The following is a 27,742-nucleotide window of genomic DNA, read 5'->3' as shown; positions in this document are numbered from 1 at the left end:
TCCATTCCTTTTCATTCCAATTTGTGTCAGATTTCCATGTGATATCCTATCAAGTATTTTTGCAAATCCAGCAGATAAATCAAATGGCTACATGATGATGATGATCATCATCATCAATTTACTCACTTTTTATAATAGAATGACAGTTGAGTTGGATCATGTAACTATTTGATTTATCCAACTCAACTGTCATTCTATTATAAACAGTGAGTAAATTATGAAGGAATGACCTGTTCTTCACACAGTCATGCTGTCCCCCATACAGTATCATTCTTATCCATCCATTCCCGAATTCTGACTTACAACCAACTTTTCCATCACCTTTACTATCATTCTGGAGATACTTGGTCTATGACAGGGCTGTCCAACCTTAGGTAATCCAAGGGCCACATTAAAAAAATAAGATTTATACAAGGGCTGCATCCAGAATAATAAATACAGTACATATATTAAATTGCTTGGAGAGTCCTACCGGTAGTTAGGTTTAGGAAGCACTTCGAAAATTTCATAAGAAAGAAAAGTCACGGTGCTTATAAAAGTTTTTATTGAAACAGTAGACAAGAAGCAATAATTGTTTATTTCATTTTAGCGATAGTTCGGCTTCGTTTACTAAAGTACCTATATCAATTTCGATGCATGTAGTTGTCAATCACAGTAAATTTGCAAGAGAATTATCTGTCAATGAACATTTGTACTTTGATTTAATGAATTTCAGAGTTGAAAAAGTACTTTCACAAAAATATGTGCTCCCGAGCATTGAGCACATAATGAGTCCAAAGTTCCTCAATTTCGGGTACCTCTCTATTGATAATAATTAAAAAAAATCTTCTCCTTTTTCACTTCTGTTAGTATAAAAAAATGTGTAAGAACGCTTCTTTGACACATCTAGTATTCGAAAAACAAGTGAATATATAGTGATGCGAAAACACCAAATAAAATTACCAATATCGAGATTATCGATTAGTGATAGAATTAAAATATCCAATACGCATTTGATTCAAATTGTTATTTTATTTTTTCACTTGTGAAAATCAAAACCCACAGGCAGGCTGCATAAAAGCACACTGCAGGCCGATTGATATTGTGTAGCACCATAGCCCATTAAAATGAGTGAAAAAAGAAAGTGTTGTCAATATTCAAGTGAATATTTAAAATATGGAGTTTTCCATTTATAAATAATGAGCCAATGTGCTTAATATGTGAAAAAACTTTCTCAAACAAAGGAATGATGCCTTCAAGAATGATTGAGCATTTAAAAACAAAGCATCCATATAAAGCAAAAAAAGGACGTGGAATACTTTTGCGAATTAAGAGAAGGGACTTGATGTGTCTTACAAACTTTCAAAATTAATTGGCAAATGTAGAAAGCCACATACTACTGGTGAAACTTTCATCTTACTGACTATAAATGAAGTTTTAAATACAATGATTGGTCCAGGTAAAAGTAATATGTCGTCATCAATTCCTCTCAGCAATAGTTCAGTATCAACAAAAATTGACGAAATGGCAAAGAACATTGAAAAAAAAAAATTTGTGATGATTTAAAAAATATAGAATTTTCTTTGCAACTTGATGAGACAGCTTTACGTGACAAATAAGCTTTTTTTAATGGCCTACATGTGTTATATAAATACTAATGAAGAAATTATTGAAGAGTTTCTATTTGCTGAATAACAACTGAAAATTGACACAAAAGGTTCTACAATTTTCAAGATTGTTAAAGACTTTTTTTAATGCTAAAAACATTCCTCTCACAAATATTATTAAATGTGCAACTGATGGAGCACCAGCTCTGGTCATCACAGTGAATTTAAGACTTCGGATGTTATTAAAGCATTGAATAAAAGAAAAGCCTAGTCATTGAATACCCATATTTTTCAGGAACTTTGCCATGAAAATGAAGAATTTGAGCATCTTTTGCTTCACACTGAAGTTAGATGGCTCTCAAATGGAAACTTCAAATGAATTTCTTAATTCATGTGATGAGAACAGGTGTAGTGTTCTAAAAAAGGAAAAGGTTGACATTGCATATCTTTCCAATATTTTCACCAAATTAAATGAGGTTAACATCAAACTGTGGGGAAGCAACATGAATCTTTTTAAAACAAAGGGAATTATAAATGCTTTTATCAGCATATTAACATTCTACAAGCAGATCATTGCAAGACGAGATTTTCTGCAGTTCTCAAGTCTACAAATAATAGATGATGATTTAATATTAGATAAGGATTTGGATTGTTATTGTTCCCATCTTCTGACACTGAAAGAAGAGACTTGATGATCAGATTCAAAGACTTTGATGAGCTTAAAATACTCATTGGGTCATAAATCCATTTCTTTTTGATGGCACTTCTGTTCATTCAAATTTGTGTGAAGAATTTATTGATTTATTTATATGATTTTGAAGCTCAAGTACAATTTCAACAGCATGGGTATGAAAGGTTCTGGCCAAACATGCAATGCAAGTATCCTCAAGCTTTGACAAGAAATAAAATTACTGCTCATTACTTTTCCTTCTTCATACTTGGTCAAAAAAGGATTCAGCATCATGTTGCAATTGTTAGCTAAGCAATGAAATAGATTGCAAATATGTGAAAGAGGAGATCTGAGGCTTCATTTGTCAAACATTGAACCTGATATTGAAAAATCAGCAGGATCTCATCAGGCTCAGGGTTACCATTAATGATTGGTGCTTATTAAATACAGTTAGTTTACATCTTTTTTGAATAAAATAATTTGTATCAAAGTCATTAATTTTTAATTAACTATCAGTTCAAATATGTTGATGGTAATTTAGGTTTGCCTAATAATATATTATAATTACCTTATTGAGTCATTAACCTAGTGTAAAACTGAGAAGGAGATGCAGGCAAAAAAAGGTTAAGAACTACTGGTTTAATTAATCGCAAAACATGTGTTTCTAGCACCAAAATTCCCCTTGTGACAGAGTTTTGTGCTATTTTTTTATCTTCTGTAAATAAACACTCCATGTTCCAGAGTGTACTTGCACCCAGTTTGGTTGAATTTTGTTCAATACATTTTTCACTACAGGACTCTGAACACCTCTTCTTTAATCATGGCCACCCTGTATAATATCAAATGAACATAAGGGAGGAAACTCATAACTATTTGCTTACAGCATAAGTTGATATTACTCAGAGTTGAATTTTCAAATAGTGTTATTTCCAGTGTTTTCATAATATGATGTCTGCAACAAATTTAGGTTATTCAAAGAACAGTAATCTTCCAAAAAATCCAATAAATGTGTTAAAAGTTAGAGCATGTAATTTTTAACACATTTATTGGATTTTATCAAACTATAACAGTTGTTATCATCTTAAGAACTTCAGATACATTTTTATTATTATTTTGGTAACCTCCATGGAGTCAACACTCATTGTGGGAGGCCCACTCAACCAACGACATGTCTATGAGCTTTGAAGTTATTTACGCTACCTGCATTCTCAATGCACTCCAGCAATGCATTTCACTCACAAACAACTCTTCATATAAAGGAGTAGAAAAAGAAAGAAGGCTGTGAGGAGAGTAGAAAAAAATCTATTCCTCACAACTTTCTTTACCACATCTTTATACAACTTCTAGGGATGGCCTCTCATTCTTCCCATCTTAACATCACTCTTTTTATAATTCCTTCTGTATTAATCTGATAGAATCTCTTAACTAACTTGAAGTTCTCTAACATATCTTTAATTTTTCTTATCCAGAAACCTCTGTAATCCATATTCCTTCAAACACTCTTTATAACCTCCAGAGTCCTGATATCACTTTTGTTATTCGTCTTTGGACTCTCTCTAGTGTTTCCACATTATGTGCTTTAAGGGAATGTGCTATGGAACTGACTGTGCCTTTAACTTGGTTGTTTAATGAAAGTCTTGTAATGAGGGCTGGTTCCTAAAGAGTGGAAGGAGGATAAGATAGTACCATTGCATAAGGATGGTGGTAGAATGGAGGTATCAAACTATAGGCCTGTTTGTATTTCTTCTGTAGTTGTTAAGATTTTGGAGAACTTGGCAAAAAACTCATGTACAGAATTGGGAAGATGTGGGTAATATTATTTATGCAGGGATGTTGATTTAAAGTTGCATCATACAGGTTTGGATATCAGGTTAGTGGAGTTCCACAGGGTTCAGTACTGGGACCACTGCTGTTCAATCTTTATGTCAATAATATTGTCACAGGACTACAGGTAGATGTTCAGTTGTTTGCAGATGATGTGAAGCTTGGAAGGGTTATTAGTAATAGTGCTGATGTTTTGGCTCTTAAAGAGGATTTGAATAAGCTGCGAAAGTGGGCAAATGAACAAATGGGGATGTCACTTTAATGCAACTAAATGTAAAGTTTTAACATTTAGGATTCACAAAGGGGATTCTTCATATCCACTTGGAGTTATACTGGAAAAAGTGGAGGAAGAAAGGGATCTTGGGGTGATTGTGGATTTAAAGTTCCAGGGACATATTGCAAAAGTTGTGAAGACAGCTCAGAGAATTGGAGAAATGTTGAGGAGAACAATGACCAAGAGAGATAAAAGTGTGCTGTCCCATTGTATAAAGTGTCAGATCTGGTCTGTGCTCAGATCTGGTCACTGGGATTTGAATTAGATGAAGTAACCTTGGAGAGATTACTTCATCTAATTTTTGTTATCCGTGCAGAGATGGATAACAAAAGCGATATCAGGACTGTACAATGTGATTATGAGGATAAACTGAGGGCATGTGGACTGCAGAGTTTAGTGGATAGAAGGCAAAATGGGGATATGACTGAGACATTTAAGCTATTGAAGGGTTATTACCACGATAACACTGAAGAGATTTTTCATATGGCAGAATGAGGGAAAGAAACAAGAGGCCATCCCTGGAAGTTAAAAAAGGAAGTGGTGAGTAAAAGGATGGAGGGTCAGTTTTTTGCATGGAGAGAGGGTAGGAGCATGGAATATATTACCTGAGAGGGTGGTGAATGTGCAGACTTTATGTTCACTAGAGTTGACCTCCCACGATGAGTCTTGTGACTCCATGGGTGCCAATGAAAATAATAAATAATAATATTATTATAATTAATATTAGTTTGAATAATTTTCCTCAATAAAAATGCACCAATTTTAACCAAAACTGAACACTACTGATGTTATTTTTTGTCATCATCATCATCATCAAATTCCTGCCATGTACCCTCAAGGGGTGTACAGGATATGACAGTACTACATGAAAAAATTACATCATTACTAACTTCCTATCTACAATTTTCCTCCAAATCAGTCTGTTACTTGTCAAGACTCCAACATTATCAGATCTTATATTTCTATCGTCTAAGGCACTTTGTACCGTATCAATCCACCTATATCTTGGTCTTCCTCTGGGTCGTTTTCCTGCCAACCTGGCAGAGAACACTTGTTTTGCTAATCTTTCCTCTCCCATTCTATTTAAGTGACCATACCATCTGAGATTAGCTCTGCTAACGCATTCCTGGATGCTGACAATGTCAAGTCCTTTCCTAATATCCTCATTTTTAATATGATATTGCCATTGGTGCCATCTGTTCACGCCTCTAATCTTTCTCAGGACTCTCATATCTGCGGTCTCTAGTCTTTGGTCAAGTGTTTTACTTCTGACCCAGCTCTCAGATCCATAAGTTAAAACTGGTTTGAACACAGTCTTGTATACAGCTAATTTAGTGTTCCGACTAATTTCTTTCTTATTCCATATGAATTTATTCAATTGACTTCCCACGATACCAGCTTTGCTGATTCTGTTGTCTATTTCTATATTTAGTTTACCATCTTCAGTAAAAATTGTGCCTAAGTAGCTGAAATGTTTTACTTGTTCCACAGGTTCTCCATTCACAACACAGTTGACATTTTCAATGATTCTGCCTATTTTCATTGTCTTTGTCTTTTTATTGCTGACCTTCATACCATATCTATTACAACAGCTATTCAATTTAGTCAGAGAATCTTGCAGACTTGTAGCAGATTTATTTAGAAGTATAACATCCGCATAAAGCAAAGAGCTGACATTAACATCTCCAATTTTGATATCAGGTTTAATACCACATTCCTTCATAATGTGATCCATATAGATAATGAATAACAGAGGGGATAATGTACATCCTTGTCTCACACCAGATTTAACATTAAACCATCTTCCTGTACTTCCTTCAATTCTAACTGCTGACTCACAACTCAAATAAAGACTAAGTATTGCTTGATATAATGCCCCATTGACACCATATAACTGCAGCGTATTGAATAGCTTCTCTCTTGGCACCTTGTCATATGCCTTTTCCAAATCGACAAAACTTAAATACAGATCTTTGTTATATTCCCATGCTTTCTCGACTATTTGTCGTAAAGTGAAGATCTGATCCTGACAACCTCTATTTGGCCTGAATCCAGCTTGTTCTTCACCAAGCTTTTCTTCCACAATTCTTCTCAACCGTTTCTCAAGTATACTTGCATAGATCTTGCCAGGAACACTCAGTAGGGAAATACCTCTGTAATTCTCACATTCAGTTTTATTTCCCTTTTTATATATGGGTACTATGAGAGCTCTACTCCAATCATCGGGAATTTGTCCCTCTGTCCAGGCTTTCTGAACTATGCAGTGCAGCCACTGTAAGACTCTTATACCACCATACTTCAACATTTCTGGTCGAATATCATCTACTCCTGCTGCCTTTCCACATTTCAAGCCTTTGATGGCTTTTTCTACTTCAAGTATGGATATGTATTCCTGACTGCATGCCGGGTCAGTGTTTTTTATCACTGTGCTGTCATCACTGTTTGTTTCATTTAGCAGTTTTTCAAAGTAATTACTCCATACTTCAAGGATATCTTTTTCTCCTGTTTTCATTTCACCTTTATCATCTCTAATTCCTTTTACAGCACTCTTTCCTCCATTCCTAAGCTTCTTCAACAACCTCCAGAATATTTTGCCACCTTCTTGATATTTATTTTCTATATTCTTGCCAAAGTCCTCCCATGACTTTTGCTTAGCTAGTTTTACACACTGTTTAGCTTTCTTACATTTGTCTCTGTATTCTGTAAGAGTAAAAGCTGACTTATTTGCCAGGAACTTTTGATATGCTTTCTTCTTTTCCTTCACTGCCTCTTTAACTTCCTGTGTCCACCAGGGAGTTCTGATTTTTTTATCCTTGCACACAACCTCACCACATGCCTCTCTGGCAGAATCAATCAATGTTTCCTTCAGAGTTTGCCACTGAATCTCCAAGGTTTGATTCCTGTTCTCAAACTCTTTCATTTTCTTTTCAATAATATTTCTGTATTTTAGTCTACAGTTCACATCTGAGAGCTGCTCAACTTTTATTCGCTTTAAAACTTTCTTACATGTTATTCTTTTCAATATGAAATTCAATTTTATCCTGCTCAAGACTAAATAGTGATCACTTCCAATTTCAAATCCTCTGTACACTCTGGTGTCCTGCACCAGGGAGAAAACATCACTATCAACAATAACATAGTCAATGAGACTTTTCTTATTCCTAGCCTCTTCTCTCCATGTGAATTTGTGCACATTTTTATGTTGGAACATGGTGTTAGTAATAACCAGTCCATGTCCTGAGCAGAAATCCAACAAATATTTGCCATTATTATTAGCTTTGCTCTTTTCTCCAAATTTTCCCAAAATAGTTTTGTATGTCTCACAATCATTTCCTACTCTACTATTTAGATCCCCAACAAGGACCAACTTTTCCTTTTTCATTGTGTCAGTTGCTTTTTCTAAAGCCTCAAAAAATTCCTCCACTTCTACCTTAGTAGAACCTTCTGTGGGACCATAGGCACAAATAAGTCTCATTTGTATGAATTCTAAATCTCAAATTGTATAAATTACATCCAGATATAGCAGAGTTAAGTAATATATAATTTTGAGACATTTTATCACTGCAAATGAACCAAAATTTGGAACAGCTAAATAAATTTGTAACTCCTAACACAGTTCTACAAACCAAATTTCAAAAATAACATGCAGATGGACAAAATGACTCTTACAAAGGCTTATGTGCATTCTGAAGATTGGTTATTTGTTTTCACAATATCTCCTAAGGTACATCTTGCCTTCCATGCAAGAAAGAGTATATTAAATAATTTTTTTATCTTTTGATGTTTTCGTTGTTTATCAAAGCCTACTTCCAAATTAGATATGAATAATGAAAAATGCATGATTCAGGATGATTTTTAAAGGAATTTCATAACAGAACCATGAAACTGATGTTTTGGTATCTACAGAATAGTGTTAATATAATGCAGATATGCTCATTCGTTTGCATGTTGTCTTTAGATGTTTTTTGCACTATATATAGTACGATATGTTGCAATCTCATCAACACTAGCATTTTGAGTGACACATTTTTATGAGTTGCATACAGTAATATCCCACCATATGACATTTTGCTTTATGATGATCCTCTTATACGACACTTTCAAATTACAATGCATTTGCTCATATGATGGTTTAGCAGATTGAATCTCCAGTGAATCAACCCATGCATAGTTTTCATGAAATGTTTATGATGTTGCTGCTCACTACATCTTTCTGTTTTGGTGTTTTGCTGTGAATTATAAACCGCTTATAACTATTATTTTATTTAAGTGTTGTTAATAATGGCATATAAAATTTAAAATTAGGGTGCTGTTGCTCTAATGAAAGGAAGAAGTGTAATCTATTATGCTGCATGCTAAGATTAAATTATTAAATTCAGTAACTGTGTATCGAACATTGAAACAGCCCTAGGTTAAACTTACCTTGCACTACTATTATTATTACAGTTGTTAAAAACAAAGATAAAGTGAAAAGTATTACACTAGTTAATGCTATAGTCATCCTAATACATGACAATCTTATCGCCAAAATCAAAAACTTTTAATAGTATAAATCGATGAGCAAACTGGTTGGCATATTCTCTTAAGCCAAGATATTCAGAACTTTTCGTTTGCATAATTGAAGTAAATTAATGATTTATTTAAGCCATTCATGCACATATATGACTGCTTACAAAGGTACAAAGGTTATTAAAAGTGGAGGAAAAAACAGTGATTTGCTATACAACAGTAGTCTGGAACCTAACATGCCATATCATCAGGAGTATAATAAATAGTTTGCTTTGCTTCAAAACAGAGATCTATTTTTACAAGAAAATTAAATACAAGACCTTAGTTATATTATTTTTATGGTATGCTTATATACTATTTATGCCACTGAATATTGGTACATATTTGTTTCTATTGAAATTTGGTAACTTGGAAGTTTTGGAAATAGGATGATAAATTTTGATTTTTTTCTGTAATTATCAGTGAGTACCCATTTCATGTCCCAACAAGTAAAAAAGAGGAAAAAATCACTCTGAATTTCACATTCTTAATGAATACTTGAGGTGCATTATTTTCTTATTGAATTAAAAAGCAAACCACAAACTGTTGTGCTTATTATTAAATGACACTATAGTGCAATACATAATATTCTGTATTTTGTTATTAAAGTGTTGTGTAAATTTTGTTTTCTATCTTATAAGTATATGATAAACTCAATTTTATCTCTCGGCCTGAGATGCCTGAAATATTTTCTATCTGGCCCTTTTCAGAAAAAGCTTGCCTACAGCTCCTCTAGAGCACGCACACACACACACACACACACACACACACACACACACACACACCCATTGGTGATCTTTATGTGCTACAATGTTAAAGTTGCAATTATTAGGATGATTCCCCCCCCCCATCATTCAAACACAATCACAGAATGCACCTTCCATGCTTATTAGAATGACTGGAATGATTTTTTACCAGTGGCTCCTGAAGCTGTGACCTGGATTATGAACTTAGATCTGAATTTATAATGATATATATGTTTCTTTTCCTTATTATAACATGTTAAGCTTACTTTTAACTCTTATTTTAATTTTCCAACTTTAAAGTTCAAAGTTTTAACTTAAAATATTTTAAATTCTTCAATTCTGTTAATATATAATGACATCATGTTTTTGCCGTGAGCTATGTATGTACTACTTTTGTGTAAGTTAAAAAAAAAAAAAAAAAAAGATTGTTCCATTTGAACATAATTTGGAATGCATCAAGGATTTGTATTTATGACAGGAGTATAATAAGTATAAGTATTTAAGTATTTAGGTAGAGCCCATTTTTTCATGTGTGGTATTTTATGCTTTTTTTTTTTTTTAATAATGAACAGTTTGCTTCACTTCAGAAAAGATATATTTTACAAGAAAATGCAATACAACACCTTAGTTATTATTATTAACACAGCTATTAATAGCAAGTATTTATATTAAGTTTTTTAATTTTTATATATTTTTTTAAAGAAACTTAACCTCCGATTAAACCATAAATGACCAATTTTCTATTTTAAGGCGTCAACAAGTATGAAGGCTGTTCAATAAGTCCGTGCAAAGTCTAAGAGATGGTGTCACCAGTACGTATCGAGGTTATTTTTAGTTGCTGTCAACTGTTGGAGGATCACACACTAAGTTTCAGTCAGATAGATCTATTACTCTGTGTTTGGCATTCATTTGAATGGATCAAGTACCGTGATTTGTGAAAAATGCATGATAAAAAATTTTTAGTCTGTGCATTCGATTAGAATGGTTTATAATTGGTTTAGTAACCTCCGAAGTGGTCATATGAGCATAAGTGACGCTGAACATTCTGGACGCCCTGTTGAGGTCACTACTCTAGAAATTATCAAAAAAAATCCATGATATGGTGATGAATGATAGAAGAGTGAAGGTGCATGAAATTGCTAAGGCTGTGGGCATCTCAAATGACCATGTACATAATATTTTACATGAACATTTACATATGAGCAAGATGGGTGCTGCATTTGCTCACACTGGATCAAAAGCATCAATGCATGAACTGTTGCAAGGACAGCTTGAAGCTGTTTCAATGGAATCCAGAGGATTCCATTGAAACAGCTTCTGCATGTTTCGTACCAGTGGACGAAACATGGATTCATCACTATCAGCCTGAGACCAAGGAACAGCCAAACAATGGGTTGCAAGCAGGGAATCTGTACCAATGAAAGCAAAAACCATTCCTTCAGCAGGAAAGGTTATGGCCACCATCTTCTGGGATGCTTGTGGCACAATCTTCATAAACTTCTTGGAAAAGGGCAAAACAATTACCGGAGTGTATTATGAGTGAAAAAATGGCTGGCAGGAAAGAGATTTTCATCAAACGATGAGGTGATTGCATTAACAACTGCCTATTTTGAAGAGTTGGACAAATCATACTATATGGACAGGATCAAAAAACTCAAGCATCATTGGACTAAGTTTTAGACCTCAAAGGAGACTATGTTGAAAAACAAAAAACGTTTGTCCCCAAAAAATTATGTTTTCTTCATTTTTGCACGGACTTATTGAACAACCCTCATATGTTTACTATTCTCATTATGAGTTCTCCTCTTATATTCCAAATTTATGCATTAATCTCTGGTAAATGTTAATTAATCCTACCTGTGGGAGTAGGTGTACTGAAAATATCTTCTCCAAATTCACTGAGTAAATCAAGAGAGCCTTTTGTCTTACTCTGTGAAGTAACATTAGTTGACGTGGTGGAAGTAGTGATGGTAACTGTAGGTTGTGCTGTTGCAGAAGTAACAGGGGGTGGCCACGGGCTACTGGACTAAAACAATAATGAAGATTATAAATATGATTGGAAGGAAACAATGTTTAGAAAGCAGAAATAAAGACATGATCATTAAAAATAACAATACTGATCACATAACTTACACTTCAAATATATTAAGCAGAATAAGCAATAGTTAATAAGAGCAAAATTTGTGTAACATTTAAGGGTATTTTAATCTTGAGTAAATGATGTAACAATAGTTTGCTTTGTACTTTATAAGGATTATATTAAAATAGCCTGTTATATTATTTTAACAGTTTAAAAAAAAAATATATATATATATACATATATATATATATATATATACACTTGAATATTTATTATCAGATGACATTCTTGCTGTTTAAATTTATAATTTATGATTAATATGTTTTATGATTATGTGAGATCTTTTTGAGCAATAAATAAAAAATGTTATATTCAGGCAATGACAATCAAGGAAAAGAAGGAGTAGTCATAGTATTCAACACAAAATACGAGACTAATCTTCTTGAATGGCAGGCAGTCTCAAGTAGAGTGATATGGGCAAATATCAGAATGGAGAACTGGACAATGAGACTTATTTGTGCCTACTGTCCCACAGAAGGGTCTACTAAGATAGAAGTGGAGGAATTTTTTGAGTCTTTAGAGAAAGCAACTGACACAATGAAAAAGGAAAAGTTGGTCCTTATTGGGGATCTAAATAGCAGAGTAGGAAATGATTGTCAGACATACAAATATATTTTGGGAAAATTTGGAGAAAAGAGCAAAGCTAATAATAATGGCAAATACCTGTTGGATTTCTGCTCAGGACATGGACTGGTTATTACAAACACCATGTTCCAACATAAAAATGTGCACAAATTCACATGGAGAGAAGAGGCAAGGAATTAGAAAAGTCTCATTGACTATGTTATTGTTGATAGTGATGTTTTCTCCCTGGTGCAGGACACCACAGTGTACAGAGGAGTTGAAATTGGAAGTGATCACTATTTCAGCAGGATAAAATTGAATTTCAAATTGAAAAGAATGACATGAAAGAAAGTTTTAAAACAAATAAAAGTTGAGCAGCTCTCAGATGTGAACTGTAGACTAAAATACACAAAGATTATTGAAGAAAAAATGAAAGAGTTTGAGAACAAGAACCAAACCTTGGAGATTCAGTGGCAAGCCTTGAAGAAAACCCTGATTGATTCAGCCAGAGAGGTATGTAGTGAGGGTGACTGCAAGGATAGAAAAATCCTTGCTAAAAATGGTGGACACAGGAAGTTAAAGAAACAGTGAAGGAAAAGAAGAAAGCATATCAAAAGTTCCTGGCAAATAAATCAGCTTGTGCTCTTAAAGAATACAGAGACAAAAGTAAGAAAGCTAAACACTTTGTAAAACTAGCTAAACAAAAGTCATAAGAGGACTTTGGCAAGAACATAGAAAATAAATATCAAGAAGGTGATAAGATATTCTGGAGGTTGTTGAAGAAGCTTAGAAATGGAGGAAAGAGTGCTGTAAAAGGAGTTAGAGATTACAAAGGTGACATGAAAACTGGAGAAAAAGATATCCTTGAAGTATGGAGTAATTACTTCAAAAAATTGCTAAATGAAACAACTTACCACTGTACTATCACAAGCAGTGATAGTACAGTGGTAAAAAACACTCAACAGGCATACAGTCAGGAATACATATCCATACTTGAAGTAGAAAAAGCCATCAAAGGCTTGAAATGTGGAAAGGCAGCAGGAGTGATGATATTCGACCAGAAATGCTGAAGTATGGTGGTATAAAAGTCTTACAGTGGCTGCACTGCATAGTTCAGAAGGCCTGGACAGAGGGGCAAATTCCTGATGATTGGAGTAGAGCTCTCATTGTACCCATATATAAAAAGGGAAATAAAACTGAATGTGAGAATTACAAAAGGTATTTCCCTACTGAGTTATCCTGGTAAGATTTATGCCAGTATACTTGAAACAGTTGAGAAAAATTGTGGAAGAAAAGCTTGGTGAAGAACAAGCTGGATTCAGGCTAAATAGAGATCAGGATCAGATATCGCTTCACTTTATGACAAATAGTGGAGAAATTATGGGAATATAACAAAGATCTGTATTTAAGTTTTGTCGATCTGGAAAAGGCATATGACAGGGTACCAAGAGAGAAGCTATTCAATACACTACAGTTATATGGTGTCAATGGGACATTATATTAGGCAATACTTAGTCTTTAATTGAGTTGTAAGTCAGCAGTTAGAATTGAAGGAAGTACAGGAAGATGGTTTAATGTTAAATCTGGAGTGAGACAAGGATGTACATTATCCCCTCTGTTATTCATTATCTATATGGATCACATTATGAATCAAAGTGGTATTAAACATGATATCAAAATTGGAGATGTTAATGTCAGCTCTTTGCTTTATGCGGACGATGTTATACTTCTAAATAAATCTGCTACAAGTTTGCAAGATTCCCTGACTAAATTGAATAACTGTTGTAATAGATATGGTATGAAGGTCAGCAATAAAAAGACAAAGACAATGAAAATAGGCAGAATCATTGAAAATGTCAACTGTGTTGTGAATGGAGAGCCTATGGAACAAGTAAAACATTTCAGCTACTTAGACATGATTTTTAGTGAAGATGGTAAATTAAATATGGAAATAGAATCAACAAAGCTGGTAGGAAGTCAATTGAATAAATTCATATAGAAAAAAAGAGAAATTAGTCGGAACACTAAATTAGCTGTATACAAGACAGTGTTCAAACCAGTTTTAACTTATGGATCTGAGAGCTAGGTCAGAAGTAAAACACTTGACCAAAGACTAGAGACTGCAGATATGAGAGTCCTGAGAAAGATTAGAGGTGTGAACAGATGGCATCAGTGGCAATATCATATTAAAAACGAGGATATTAGGAAAGAACTAGACATTGTAAGCATCCAGGAATGCGTTAACAGAGCTAATGTCAGGTGGTATGGTCACTTAAACAGAATGGGCCAAGAAAGATTAGCAAAACAAGTGTTCTCTGCCAGGTTGGCAGGAAAACGACCCAGAGGAAGACCAAGATATAGGTGGATTGATATGGTACAAAGTACCTTAGAAGATAGAAATATAAGATCTGATAATGTTGGAGTCTTGACAAGTAGCAGACTGATTTGGAGGAAAATTGTAGATAGGAAGTTAGTAATGATGTAAATTTTTCATGTAGTACTATCATATCCTGTACACCCCTTGCGAGTACATGGCAGGAATTTGATGATGATGATTTATGATTAAATGAGCAAATTAAAATTAATTGATTTAGCCATCTGATGTTTCTCATTCTTGAAGGTGCGATGATGAAAAACTGATGATTGAGGTTTTACTATCAGCATGTATTTTAAGAAAAAAAAAAAACTTCCAACATTTTTATGTTGGAAGTTTTTTTTTTTTTTTTTTTTTTTTTAAAACTTGGTTAGACTATAATAAATTTAGTTTAATCCTTTATCCAAGTGTAAGCAAGCAAAGTTTGCACCTGAAGTATCTTCAGGACTGAGGCAACTCATGGTAAAGGCGGACCAAGCTCTCATCACTCCTTGTCTTAGTATCTCCCGTAATGCAAAGCACATCTCCTTGCATACATGTATAATGCTATGCATTAAGGGAAGGGCAACTACCCAGACCGGTTTCGACCTTTATTAAGGTCTCATCAGTGGGATCCAGACCCAGAGGTGGTGATACCAAGGTGGAAGTAATGGAGAGGTCATATTTACCTATACAAGTTGCCAAAGGTGTCTCACCTTATTATTATTAAATTACTCTGGATTTAGAGAAAGATGTTGGAAGTTTTTTTCACTTGGTTAGACTATAATAAAACAAGGAGTGACGAGAGCTCGGTCTACCGTTACCACGAGTTGCCTCAGTTCTGAAGATACTTCAGGCGCAAACTTTGTTTGCTTACACTTGGATAAAGGATTAAACTAAATTTATTGCATAAAAATGACTTAGCATATGAATAAAGTTATATAGGGCATGATGTATATAATTTAATTTATAGTTTGCAGTTAATGTTGCTTGCTTTCTTGATACCCATGAGGCATTTGTTAAAAAAAAGTATTAATACCCCAGAGCCTCCATAGTCTCCAATAAAAAGAAGAAAGGGAAACTGCATCGGACATATTCTGAGAGGGAATGGAATCATCAGAGATACCATCGAAGGAAAAATAGACGGGAAAAGACCCAGAGGAAGAGTACGGAAAACAATGCTAGATGACATGCTGAATGGAGACTGGTACACAATCTTGAAAGAGAAGGCTCAGAACAGAAGAGAGTGGAAGAAAAGTTTTTGCTACTAAGAAAGGAGCCTGCTCAATTGCAGAATACTCAAGAAGAAGAAGGTGGTAAAATTATTCAGAATAATACAAGAAATAACACATATTTGATATTTTCTTAGAATATTGTTGTCTTGTATTTTTTTTTTACATTCAGTCTCCTTTTGACTTTAAAAGTGCTTCCAGATTTTAACTTTATTCTTAGGTTTGCTAATACTAGCTTATGGTCTGATCCACAATCTGCAGAGAAGGATCTGTAGTTTAGGACACTTGATTTCCATCTTTGGTTTACAATAATATATTCTTTGTCTTCCAGGAAGAACAGCACCTGTTGAGAGAATATTTTCTGTTATGAACAGTATGTGGCCAGAGGAGAAATCTAGATTAAGTGTAGACAACGAGGGCTATGTTAGTTGTAAGACAAAATTGCGTCATGGAGTGCGAGAAGTTTTATGATAAGGTGTTGAAAGACCGAAATTTGTTGCGTAAGATCACTTCATTGGAGAAATATTCATGGTACGATCGTTGTGAAATACAGTCCCCCTCTGCATCTACCTAAATTTTTGTACGGGTTCTGTCATTTAAGAATAACGGTAAGCTCAATATGTTTATGTAGTGAAAATTTTTTATCGTCTTAATTTTTCATGAATACAGAATATTACATATAACTCCTGTCTCGTTTTTGCATTCTCAACATCCTGTTTTTGTCTCAAGGAAATATGGTCAGTCTAGTAATAGGTTTATATTATATTATATATATATATATATATATATATATATAATTAAAGAAATTTAATGACTGCCAAGAGATATACCAAAATAGAAAAAATTATTTACTATTTAAATGCACAACTAGTTTCGTCTTCTTAGAAGACTTCATCAAGTGCATAACATGAAAAGAGAAATACAAAAATATACATTATAAGAGAACAACACTTATAAATTAACTTGCAAATGTATTGCTGACATTTGAAGGTGTTCTGGATGCCATATTGTTGGGCAAATTTTGGCAGGCATGATCTCATGTATGCCAATGCTGGATAGATGAAGAGTGACAATCAGATAGGTTACAGCTAAGCTTAGTATTAAGCCAGATTGGACTAAGGACCATTTCTGTAGATTCCACAATTCTTCTCTCCAGTTCATAGTAGCATCTAAAAATGTTTTCTGATTTGTTATAGATACTGGATGAGTGACAATCTTCATCATTAGGTTGAGCAGAATTACGAACATGATTAGATAAGTGCATTGGCTCTATTTCTACCATATGTGATGTCTCTTACATGTTCTTCCATACACAACTCACTGGACTTCTCTGTCTAACCAAAATAGGACACATTGCAAATCCAAAGATATGATAAACTCCTGGATACTTTAGGCTGTTATGTTTGGTTTAGGCATACCGAGTAAGGAATGGAGTTTGGATAGAAGAGTAAAAGAAATGTGGATTTTAAATTCCTTGAGAATTTTAGCTAACTTTGGTGAAATGGAGCTGATATATATTAGAGATAGAAAGCTTTTTACATCAGTATTATTTTCCGTATACAGTTAGCAGGTGGATTAAATAGTAACTTATAAACAGTCTGCTTAGGCTAACCATTTTTCTGAGAGGTTGTAATAAGAAACTGTAATTCTTTGGTGATCTTGTCTTCTTCACTGAGCAGGAAGCAAGCAGGTTTACCTAATGTAGAAATGATGCCAAGCTTTTGGGGTGGATAATGATGAGATTGTGCATGAAGGTATGTGTCAGTATGTGTGGGTTTTCTATAAATAGAGATCTTCAGTTTTTCTGACACACAAGTGAGTTTGACATCCAGGAACAGGAGAAAACCGTTTACTTCCAATTCCAAGGTAAATTGTATTCTTGGGTGTTGATTGTTGAGCTAGTTCAGTAAATCTTTTAAAGAATCTGATCCATGGCTCCAGATTAAGTAAATATCATCAATATACCTTTTCCAGAACCTTGGCTTTAATGGGAAGGAATCGACTGCTTTTTCCTCAAAGGTTTCTAAATATCAATTTGCTAATATAGGAGATAATGGACTGCCTGTGGTAAGCCGAAATTCTGTTTGTAAATAATATTTTTAAAAAGAAAGTAACCAGAATTTTTGCAATAGGTCAAGAGTGACAACTTTTTTTGATAACTTATCTTTTAGAAGAATTAAAATCTCTTTATATCTACCATATATATATCAGCTCAGTTTCACTAAAGTTAGCTAAAATTCTTAAGAAATTTAAAATCCATACTTCTTTTATTCCTCTATCTAAACTCCATTCCTTACTCAACACACCTAAACCAAAACATGACAGCCTAAAGTATCCAGGAGTTTATCGTCTTTGGTGTAATTGCAATGTGTCCTATTTTGGTCAGACAGAGAAATCCATTGAATTGTATATGGAAGAACACGTGAGGGACATTACATATGGTAGAAATGAAGCCAGTGCACAACCTAATCATGTTCTTAATCCTGCTCATCCTAATGATGAAGATTCTGTCACTCATCCAATGATCTGGAACAAATCGGAAAACATTTTTAGATGCTACGATGAGTTGGAGAGAAGAATTATGGAGTCAGCAGAAATTATCCTCAATCTGGTCCATCTTAATACTAACCTTAGCTATAACCTATATGATTGTCACTCTTCAGTAATCCAGCTTTGGTGTACATGAGCTCATGCCCACATGAATATACTCAACAATACTATGACATCCAGAATGCCTTCAAATGTCAGCAATACATTTGCAAGTTAATTTATAGCTGTTGTTCTCTCGTAATGTATATTTTGGTATTTCACTTTTCATGTTATGCAATCAATGAAGTCTTCTAAGAAGAAGAAACTAGTTGTGTGTTCAAATAATAAATAATTTTTTTCTATTTTGGTATCTCTTGGCTTCAAGTCATTAAATTTCTTTAATTATATCATTGAGTCAAGTAAATCCGTTGCATAAAATATATATATATATAGTTTCTTTCTTATTAAGTTTTAGCAAAGATACTAAATTTTCTTCATTTCAAAAAGAAACATTCATAAAGTGGCATGTAAAATACAAATAGCAGATATTAAAAAAAAAGAAGTCACATTTCATTGATAACTGCCAACAGTCACAGTCACGAATGGATGAATTATGGCATATCAAATTTTTCAAATATATCTCAGCGTTATACTTAGGTTTGCTTTCTGAAGAAGCATGAAAAGTTAAATTTCATTTGTTTTATTGCTTTAATAACAGTTCTATTGGGAATGTGTTTTAGATGTTATGTACTTTCATCTGCAATGAATTAGTCTATCTCTTGCTATATAACTGAACTTTTTTTTTTCTTGAAGCAGTGATCTCACCTCTAGACAATAAGCAGTCATAAAAATATGGTCAGATATTTTTAAGTAAGGCTTTATTTGCATTGTTTATCAGAATATTTAATATGAAACTTAGGTTACAATAATTAGATGTGCATCAAAGAGGAGAGGAGAATGCAATATGAGAATTGGAAAAACTCCTCCTAATAACATAATGTAATGACATGAATTTTAAGTTAACACTTTACCTGACTATTTTGAATGACTAGTGGAGCGATGTTTTTCCCTAATAATACTGTAAGTGGCTTTGTTTCTGGAACCACACTATTTTGCTTGGAAACAGTGGAATAATTTGTAGACTGCTGCTGCTGTTGTTGTTGATCTTGCAACATCTTTTTTGTGGCAATGTCTGGATCTACATACCAGCGCTTTCGCTCATATTTTTGGACCATAAATTCTCGAATTCGTTGCTCATCCCTGCTTTCAGATTCTAAGCTCGACCTTGAATCATAAGTTCCTAACCAAACATATTTGCAGTACTTAAAAAAAAAAGAAAAAAAGAATATATATATATATATATATATTTCCCCACAATGTTAGGTCAATTTGTGAAGAGAGAGATAAAAATTACTTCACATATCTTTTCAAGAATGACTTGTTAATTTTGGAAAGCATATTTTTAAATTTTAAATCGAAGTACATTTGAAAATACATCATATTTAAGTATATGAATTTGCATGTCATTCAAGAAATGAGGTATACAAATGTATGTTCAAATATATCTCATAAAATGTAATTCACTTATGTTGTTGAATTTGGAATGAAAAATTATAATTTAAAATATTATTTAATTAAATAAGTAACTAATAATGAATTTCTGATTTCAAAATATTTTGATAATTTGACTAAGTTAACTTAAAAAAATTATACTAGTCATATAGTGCACAGACATGATTTGCAAGAAGAATGACAAATGCACAAAAACAAAATTTTTCATTAAAACGAGTTTTTGAGTCAATATTATAATTGCTCAATACTCTTAAATGTTACTATTTACTATGTGGAAATGATTGTAGCTGAGTAAAGGTACTTATGTTGTTCTTCTAGTAAATAAATAGAATTCAAGGTTCTCTTTTAATTTTTGCAGATAGCTCAAAAAATGAAATTTTTTTTTAGTTATGTCATTCTTCTCACAAATGAGCAATACTAGAGTCTCAGGTCTATGGTTCTTAAGATACACAAACAGCTACATCTAAATAAGAGCCAAAGAACTTCAAAACTTCTGTGGAGCTTAAGATAACACAAAAAATATTTCACAAGAGAAATCAATGAATTCTAGTTTGGATTAAATTTATTGCCTAGTTGGCTGAGTGGTTAACATGCCTAATCTTCAACCAACTGGTTGTGGGTTTAAAATCCATCAACCTAAAGATGAATGAATATTTGTTAGTGTCTTTAGGTGGGGGATTATCTCCCACTACCAAGCGTGTGACCACTGCTCTGATTACTGGAAGCCAGAAATGGCTTGAAAAATAGTTAATGTTTGGTTCTTCTAGAGCAGGGTTTCCAGATTATGTAAGAAATAAACAACAAATATAAAAAAACAACCCTTATCCACTCATGGTACTTGTGCTATAGGTTTACAACCCTTCACCAGTGAGAGTTATATAAAAAAATAAAAAAAACCTTTCCTACTAGAGTTAGTATAATAATATTTAATGGTGATGACTATCTAATAACAGATGTTAGCTAGTTATCTGTAAAAATATCATCACAAATAATCAGTCTTACTATTTGCAGATAGCTTCTTCTTTCACTACGCGTTATTCTCGCTTCCTATGCAGGGTCTGCATGTTACTTAGATGCAACTTCTTGTTAGTACCACTCCCAACCGACCTGTCGCCTAGTCTGCTGCTGGAGGGGATATATTCTTGACTGTAGAAGCATATGTTCACGGGGCTGGTTTGCCCTTGTGGGATGAAAAATGGCAGAAAAAACCCTACTGCCTGCACCCAAGACCGGCTAACATGGCTATGCCCGAGGAAGATCCTCAAGTTCCTCACGTCTTCGACGAGAATTGAACCTGGGACACTCCTTCCCCAGGCATATGGTTGTGAAGCGCAAAGCCACTAGGCTAACTGCACAGACTTGCAGATAGCTACTGATATGCTGCAATTCAAAAATTGTTCATAAGGAACATAAATCTACACAGTATATTTATCACTTCTAAAATAGCATACAAAAATGCAATAAAAATTTTTTTCATAACTCTGTATTTGTGTTAACTATATATACATATATGCATCACCACCATAGATGGACACCACCAAAGATTGTCTCCTAGTGGAATGATGATAATATATTGCCATACATCCAGAACACGTACAAAGCCTACAAATACATTTTCAAACACACTTACAATAAGCTGGTTCACCACAAACCAAAAATTGACAATACTTCTAAAACCTACAAAATCTCACAGACACAAAGAAATATTAGAACATCACAACATTGTTTATAAATTTCCCTGCCAAAAAAGACTGTGATATCACCTACACAGGTTCTACCATCAGGTCTTTATGGACAAGACTGCAAGAACAATTCTGTGACTGTAACATCCCTATTCCAGAAGATTTAAACAATAAAAAATGACAACAAAAAGAAAAACAGGATACATAGTACAGGTGGGGGGGGGGGGGGGTGGGGGGGGGGGGGGGTGGGGGGGGGGGGGGGTGGGGGGGGGGGGGGGTGGGGGGGGGGGGGGGTGGGGGGGGGGGGGGGTGGGGGGGGGGGGGGGTGGGGGGGGGGGGGGGTGGGGGGGGGGGGGGGTGGGGGGGGGGGGGGGTGGGGGGGGGGGGGGGTGGGGGGGGGGGGGGGTGGGGGGGGGGGGGGGTGGGGGGGGGGGGGGGTGGGGGGGGGGGGGGGTGGGGGGGGGGGGGGGTGGGGGGGGGGGGGGGTGGGGGGGGGGGGGGGTGGGGGGGGGGGGGGGTGGGGGGGGGGGGGGGTGGGGGGGGGGGGGGGTGGGGGGGGGGGGGGGTGGGGGGGGGGGGGGGTGGGGGGGGGGGGGGGTGGGGGGGGGGGGGGGTGGGGGGGGGGGGGGGTGGGGGGGGGGGGGGGTGGGGGGGGGGGGGGGTGGGGGGGGGGGGGGGTGGGGGGGGGGGGGGGTGGGGGGGGGGGGGGGTGGGGTTGGGCATTTAAAATAAACCTCTCTCGGGGTTGAAACTTAAGATGAAAGAATCATGCCGAATTCTTCGGGGGTTACAAACTTTGTGCAAGGTCTCAGGAAAGGCATAATAAAAAGGGACAGAGCCAAGCATAGAGAGGCTTCCCGGTTCTAGACATCGCCAGAGAGAGGGCTTTCCAGATCCAAAAGCCACGGCAGTAACATAGGTCCCTTCTGTTACTGCTGCCATCTGCTTCAGTACAGTCCATAATGGACTGTTGTAGCCATTCAACCTCTTGTCTAATTAAACTGTGTACTTCCTCCATATTAATAGACTCTGCAACACTCAATCTGTTGTGGTCTATGTTATTTATTTCTGTGACCTTATTTTCCTTCCTTCTGTTTACTTATTTTAGGATTGCCTTTATTTTTCTCTTTCTTAATCTTAGTTTTTTGATCTGTCACCTCTGTGATGTTGTGTATCTGCCTGGCACTAGAATCGAGATGAAGATCGCCTAGGCTTTCTTCTTTTTCTTTTATGGCCTGATAGCAGTCTTCTAAATTATTTATCTTCCTTTTATATGCTGTTTCTTTATATTCTTCTCTGACTCCTAATCTGAACTGGTTGAAGACAGCCCAATCAAAGTTACTCTTTTCATCACTGGACATGCTCGTGCTATTAGCTAAGGCGAGCAGCCTGTTGTAATAATCAGTGATGGATTCTTTCTTCTCTTGTTTATATTTTTGTAGCCTCCACAGATTCGGACCCATGCTTTTAACTTTGGAAAACCGAGATATTAGGGTATCCTTGAATTTATTGTATTCCAAAGTGTCTCTCATGATGGGAAAGGAATACAAAAAATTCCTGGCCCTTCCAATCAGTTTATTCTTAAGTATTATTAGAAGCTGAAAGTCTGACCAGTTTCCGACATTCCATAGCTCTTCTACAAACCTGAAGAAAGACAGCACATCATTGTGGTCCTCTCCAGAGAATTGGGGGATGATGAGGTGAGGATTTACAGTTCTAAGAAATTCTACACCCCCCCATCTTGTTAGTACTACTGGCTTCTGAGTTACCGCTGTTTTCATTCCTGGTATTTAAAAAAAATTTCTTACACTAAATATATATATATATATAGAAAGTATTTTACCTTGGGTATAATAAATGTTAAAGATACCAAGCTATTTTAAACCTGGTTTTACTCCATTTCCCAAGTAAGCAAACAGACAAATAAGTCAAGTTTGTACCTGCACGAAATGCAAGTCTAGCTGACCATGCAGGTAGTGCAAGACCAAGGTAACTCATGGTAAAAGTAGAATAAGCTCTGATCACTAATCTTAATATTTACCCATAATGCAAAGCACATCTCCTGGAGGAGATGTATGATGCTTTGTTTTAAAGGCAAGGGGCCACTACCCAGACTGGTTTCGACCTTTATTGAGGTCTCATCAGTGGGAGCCAGGCTAGAAATATCAAGATTTTAGTAATACAGAGCTTATAAGTATTTTACCAGAACAAGTTACCATAAGGTGTTTTAACCTTATTAAATAAAAATCTCAGGAGGAGATATAAATGTAGAAAGTATTTTACCTTGGGTATAATAAATGTTAAAGATACCAAGCTATTTTAAACCTGGTTTTACTCCATTTCCCAAGTAAGCAAACAGACAAATAAGTCAAGTTTGTGCCTGCACGAAATGCAAGTCTAGCTGACCCTGCAGGTAGTGCAAGACCAAGGTAACTCATGGTAAAAGTAGAATAAGCTCAATCACTTATTGATGAATGAGCTTATTCTACTGTTACCATGAGTTACCTTGGTATAATAAGCTCAATCACTTATTGATGAATGAGCTTATTCTACTTTTACCATGAGTTACCTTGGTCTTGCACTACCTGCAGGGTCAGTTAGACTTGCATTTCGTGCAGGCGCAAACTATGAAATAACTGTGGCATAGATTCTACCAAAGGAAGTTATGTGGAGCAACGAAAGATTGCAAAATGGAAAAACTGCAGGTCAGAATAGAGTCATAGCTAAACTTCTAAAAGCACTGGGGAAATGATCTAAAATATTTAGCAAAACTATTTGCCCTGAAGAAAAATGATGTACCAAGAACATAGAAAAAGGCTACCCTTATTCTGATACAAAAAAATGGTGAAGTCTTGATGAACTACTGACATTTCAGTCTACTATTGGTGGTTTACAAAGTGTTTACAAAAGTCTTGGCTCATAGGCTTTGTGTGACTCTAAACCTAGCATAACCAAACGAACAAGAAGGCTTTCAAAGTGGCTTTAGTACAATGGTCATATTCAAGTTGTATAACACATTATCAAAGTGTGTAATGAATATCAACTACGATTGTGTTTTGGTTTTATTGATTATGAGAAAGCTTTTGATTCAGTAAAAACTTGTACAATATTTAAAGCATTAGAGTGCAAAAACAGAGGGTGAAAGAAATAACAATTGTGGCTGGTACGAATGAATTGAAAGGTGATAAATTTTTTATGAGAGAGGACTTGAAAGTATTGTTAAAGGTAGCGAAAGAAAAGCGTGACAGAGTTAGAATGGTGAGTCTGTTACCGCGGTATGACAGAGAGGAGTTTAGAAGGAGGGCCATAATCGCAAATGATATTATGCGCAGGTTATGTGGACGGTGTGGTGTGGAATTTGTGGATGTGTGGAATGAGTTTGATGGGCGAAAGGACTTATACAAGATGGATGGACTGCATTTGAATGGACTTGGTGTGCGGAGACTGGAAAAAGTGTTGCTGAATGAAGTGAAAATGGATGTGCAGAACCAGGGAAACTAGAACTACCAAGGAGGGGGGGAAGTGGATATCCAGACATCAGTGAGATAGTTGAGTGTAAAAATGTATATAATGTACCTGAGCCAGCAATAAGGACAAAAAATGGGAATGGGATATTTAGAATAACGCATCAAGATAGTGGTGGGACAAAGGGAACACTGCAATTCATGTATACTAATGGCTTGCAAAAAGGTAAGCAAGTTTGAGTGCAGTTAGTAGTTGGAAGGAGTTCATTCGATGCTGTTGCCACACTCTCCCTCGATGAGTCTTTGGACTTCCTGGAGGTGTCACATAATAATAATAATCTCTACTATGGAAATATAGAGAGGTACCAGACAAGGTGACTATATCTCCAAAACTATTCACAGCATATCTAGAAGAAATATTCAAAGCTTCTTGATTGGGAAGAAAAAGGCCTGAAGATAAATAGAAGATATTTAAGCAATTTATGCTTTGCAGATGACATAGTTCTCTTTACTTCAACTGTGCATGAATTACAGACTCGTATCCATGAGCTTCAAATTGCTGGCCTAAAGATAAACCTAAAAAAGATCCAAGTTATGTTCACTAGCTATGTTCAAACCAGAAATAATAAAAAAGTGTAATGATAAAATTGAACAGGTAGATCATTACATATACTTATCAAAGAGTGTAATGAATATCAACTGCAATTATGTTTTGGTTTTTGTTTCATTGACAGCGAACGTCAATGGAACAAAATATCAGGAATGAAATTAAAAGACATACAAGGATTAAATGAAAAGTATTTGAAAAATTATAGTTGGTATTCAAAAGCCAATTACCACTATGCCTGAAATGCAAAAGTTTTTAACCAATGTATTCTTCCTATATTAACATATGGCTATGAAACATGGATAATAAATGCAAAGGAAATTCAAAAATTAAGAACTACACAATTACACAATTTAGTATGGAAAGAAGAATGCTTGGTATCACAACACTGGATCAAAAAAGGAATATGTGAATAAGAAATCAAACCAAAGTCTCTGATATCATAGGAAGAGCAAAAGACAAGATCAATGATGGATAAAAGAAGTACTGGATTGGATTCCATAAGAGACCATGACACTAAACCAAATCACAGTGGATTGATGATATAATCAGATTTCCATGAGTGATATAGAAAAGCCATTGACAGACAGTTTTGAAGTGATCTTGGAAAGGCCTTCATCCAACAGTGGACTGACAATGGCTGATGATGATGATTCAGTTGTTTGCTGATGATGCAAAACTGGAGAGGGCAATAGTTGATAAAAGTGATGTAGATATCCTGCAGGATGATTTAAATAAATTGGCATTGTTGGCAAAAGATAATGATTATCAATTTAATGTTGCAAAATACAGGGTAATGTACTTTGGGATGAAAACATTTACATACTTTATATCATATTGATGGTACTGGATTAAAGGAAATTGATGGCGCCATAGACTTGGAGATAATGGTGGACAGAGAACTGAAGTTCAGAGGGCATATTGCAAAAATTAGTAAAATAGCTTAAAGGATTACTTGGATGTAAAAAGATGCTAACAAAGATAGGGAAATTATTATCCCTCTTTATAAGGCTATGATTCAGCTGCATCTTGACTATTATGCACAGATTTGATCACCTGGGTTTCTTGGGGATCAGCAGGAGAGGATTCAGAGACAAGTGACTACTAGTGAGGTCTGTGGAATGCTCCCTATGAGAATAGGTTGAAGGTGTGTGTGGGTTACAAAGTTTAGTTAATAGTTAGAAAAGAGGGAACATGATACACTTATAAGATATTAAAGGGTTTTATAATATTGACACAATGGAAATTTTCAACATGCTAGTTAGAGAACTAGCGTGTTGAAATATTTAGATATTTCAACAATAGTTAGAGAACTAGGGGTCATCCATGGAAGTTCTGTAAGAGTGTGTGGAGAGTGGTGAACGAGTGGAATGGATCGAGAGAATTAGTTGTGAGTGCCCTGACAGTCAATGAGTTTAAGGAGAGGTATGATAAGTTTCATGTGTATAAAATTTAGTGCGAGTCTCCCATAATGAGTTTCTGCACTCCATGGAGATACCATATAATAACAATAACAATAATTTCTTTTGGCCTTATCAGCTGGCTTCCTCTCAAAATTAGCTTTGGTCCTTTTTTATCATACAGGTCACCCTTCTTGCCTTGTGCAGCTCATGGCCTGTTTCTGTTTTACTTTATATTCTCCAAGATCCCTCCTGTTAGGGTATCCTTGGAACTTCAATAAACTATGAAACAAAGCATTGTTGTCAGTACCCAACTGTGGAAGTTTGTGGCAAAAGAGATTAAAGATCTCTTTATATCAAATTTTACTCATTTTTTAATGGAAAGAATGTCAATGCCAAAGCATAGCAGTCTTAGAGTTAAGCACAAAGTGTTATAGTACCTTTATTCAGATCTCATCAGTGGAGCAAGACTCAGAAGTGATACCAAGGTTGAAATAATGCACAAATCATATTTCCATATACAAGTAGCCAAAAGGTGTCACACCTTATTA

General features: G+C 35.3%; 1 protein-coding gene across 1 annotated transcript in view; it reads right to left on the bottom strand.

The window, feature by feature from the left end:
• LOC150093187 (uncharacterized) overlaps positions 1–23,183 on the bottom strand; it is a 111,589-nt gene extending 88,406 nt beyond the window's left edge. The window contains exons 1-3 of the mRNA XM_090414180.1: positions 22,878–23,183; positions 19,498–19,788; positions 11,506–11,674 (exon numbers count right to left, since the gene is read on the bottom strand). Of these exons, the coding sequence (XP_090270306.1) occupies positions 11,506–11,674; positions 19,498–19,788; positions 22,878–23,183 (766 nt within the window). The remainder of the gene's footprint in view (positions 1–11,505; positions 11,675–19,497; positions 19,789–22,877) is intronic.
• Positions 23,184–27,742: the final 4,559 nt, after the last annotated feature.

The sequence above is a fragment of the Typopeltis vanoorti genome, chromosome 24 (genome assembly GCF_054136105.1).
Source record: "Typopeltis vanoorti isolate ZY-2024b chromosome 24, IOZ_Tvanoo_1.0, whole genome shotgun sequence".
Classification (NCBI taxonomy): Eukaryota; Metazoa; Arthropoda; class Arachnida; order Uropygi; family Thelyphonidae; genus Typopeltis; species Typopeltis vanoorti.
Note: the sequence above shows the minus strand (reverse complement) of the source record. Positions and strands in the feature narration are given on the sequence as shown.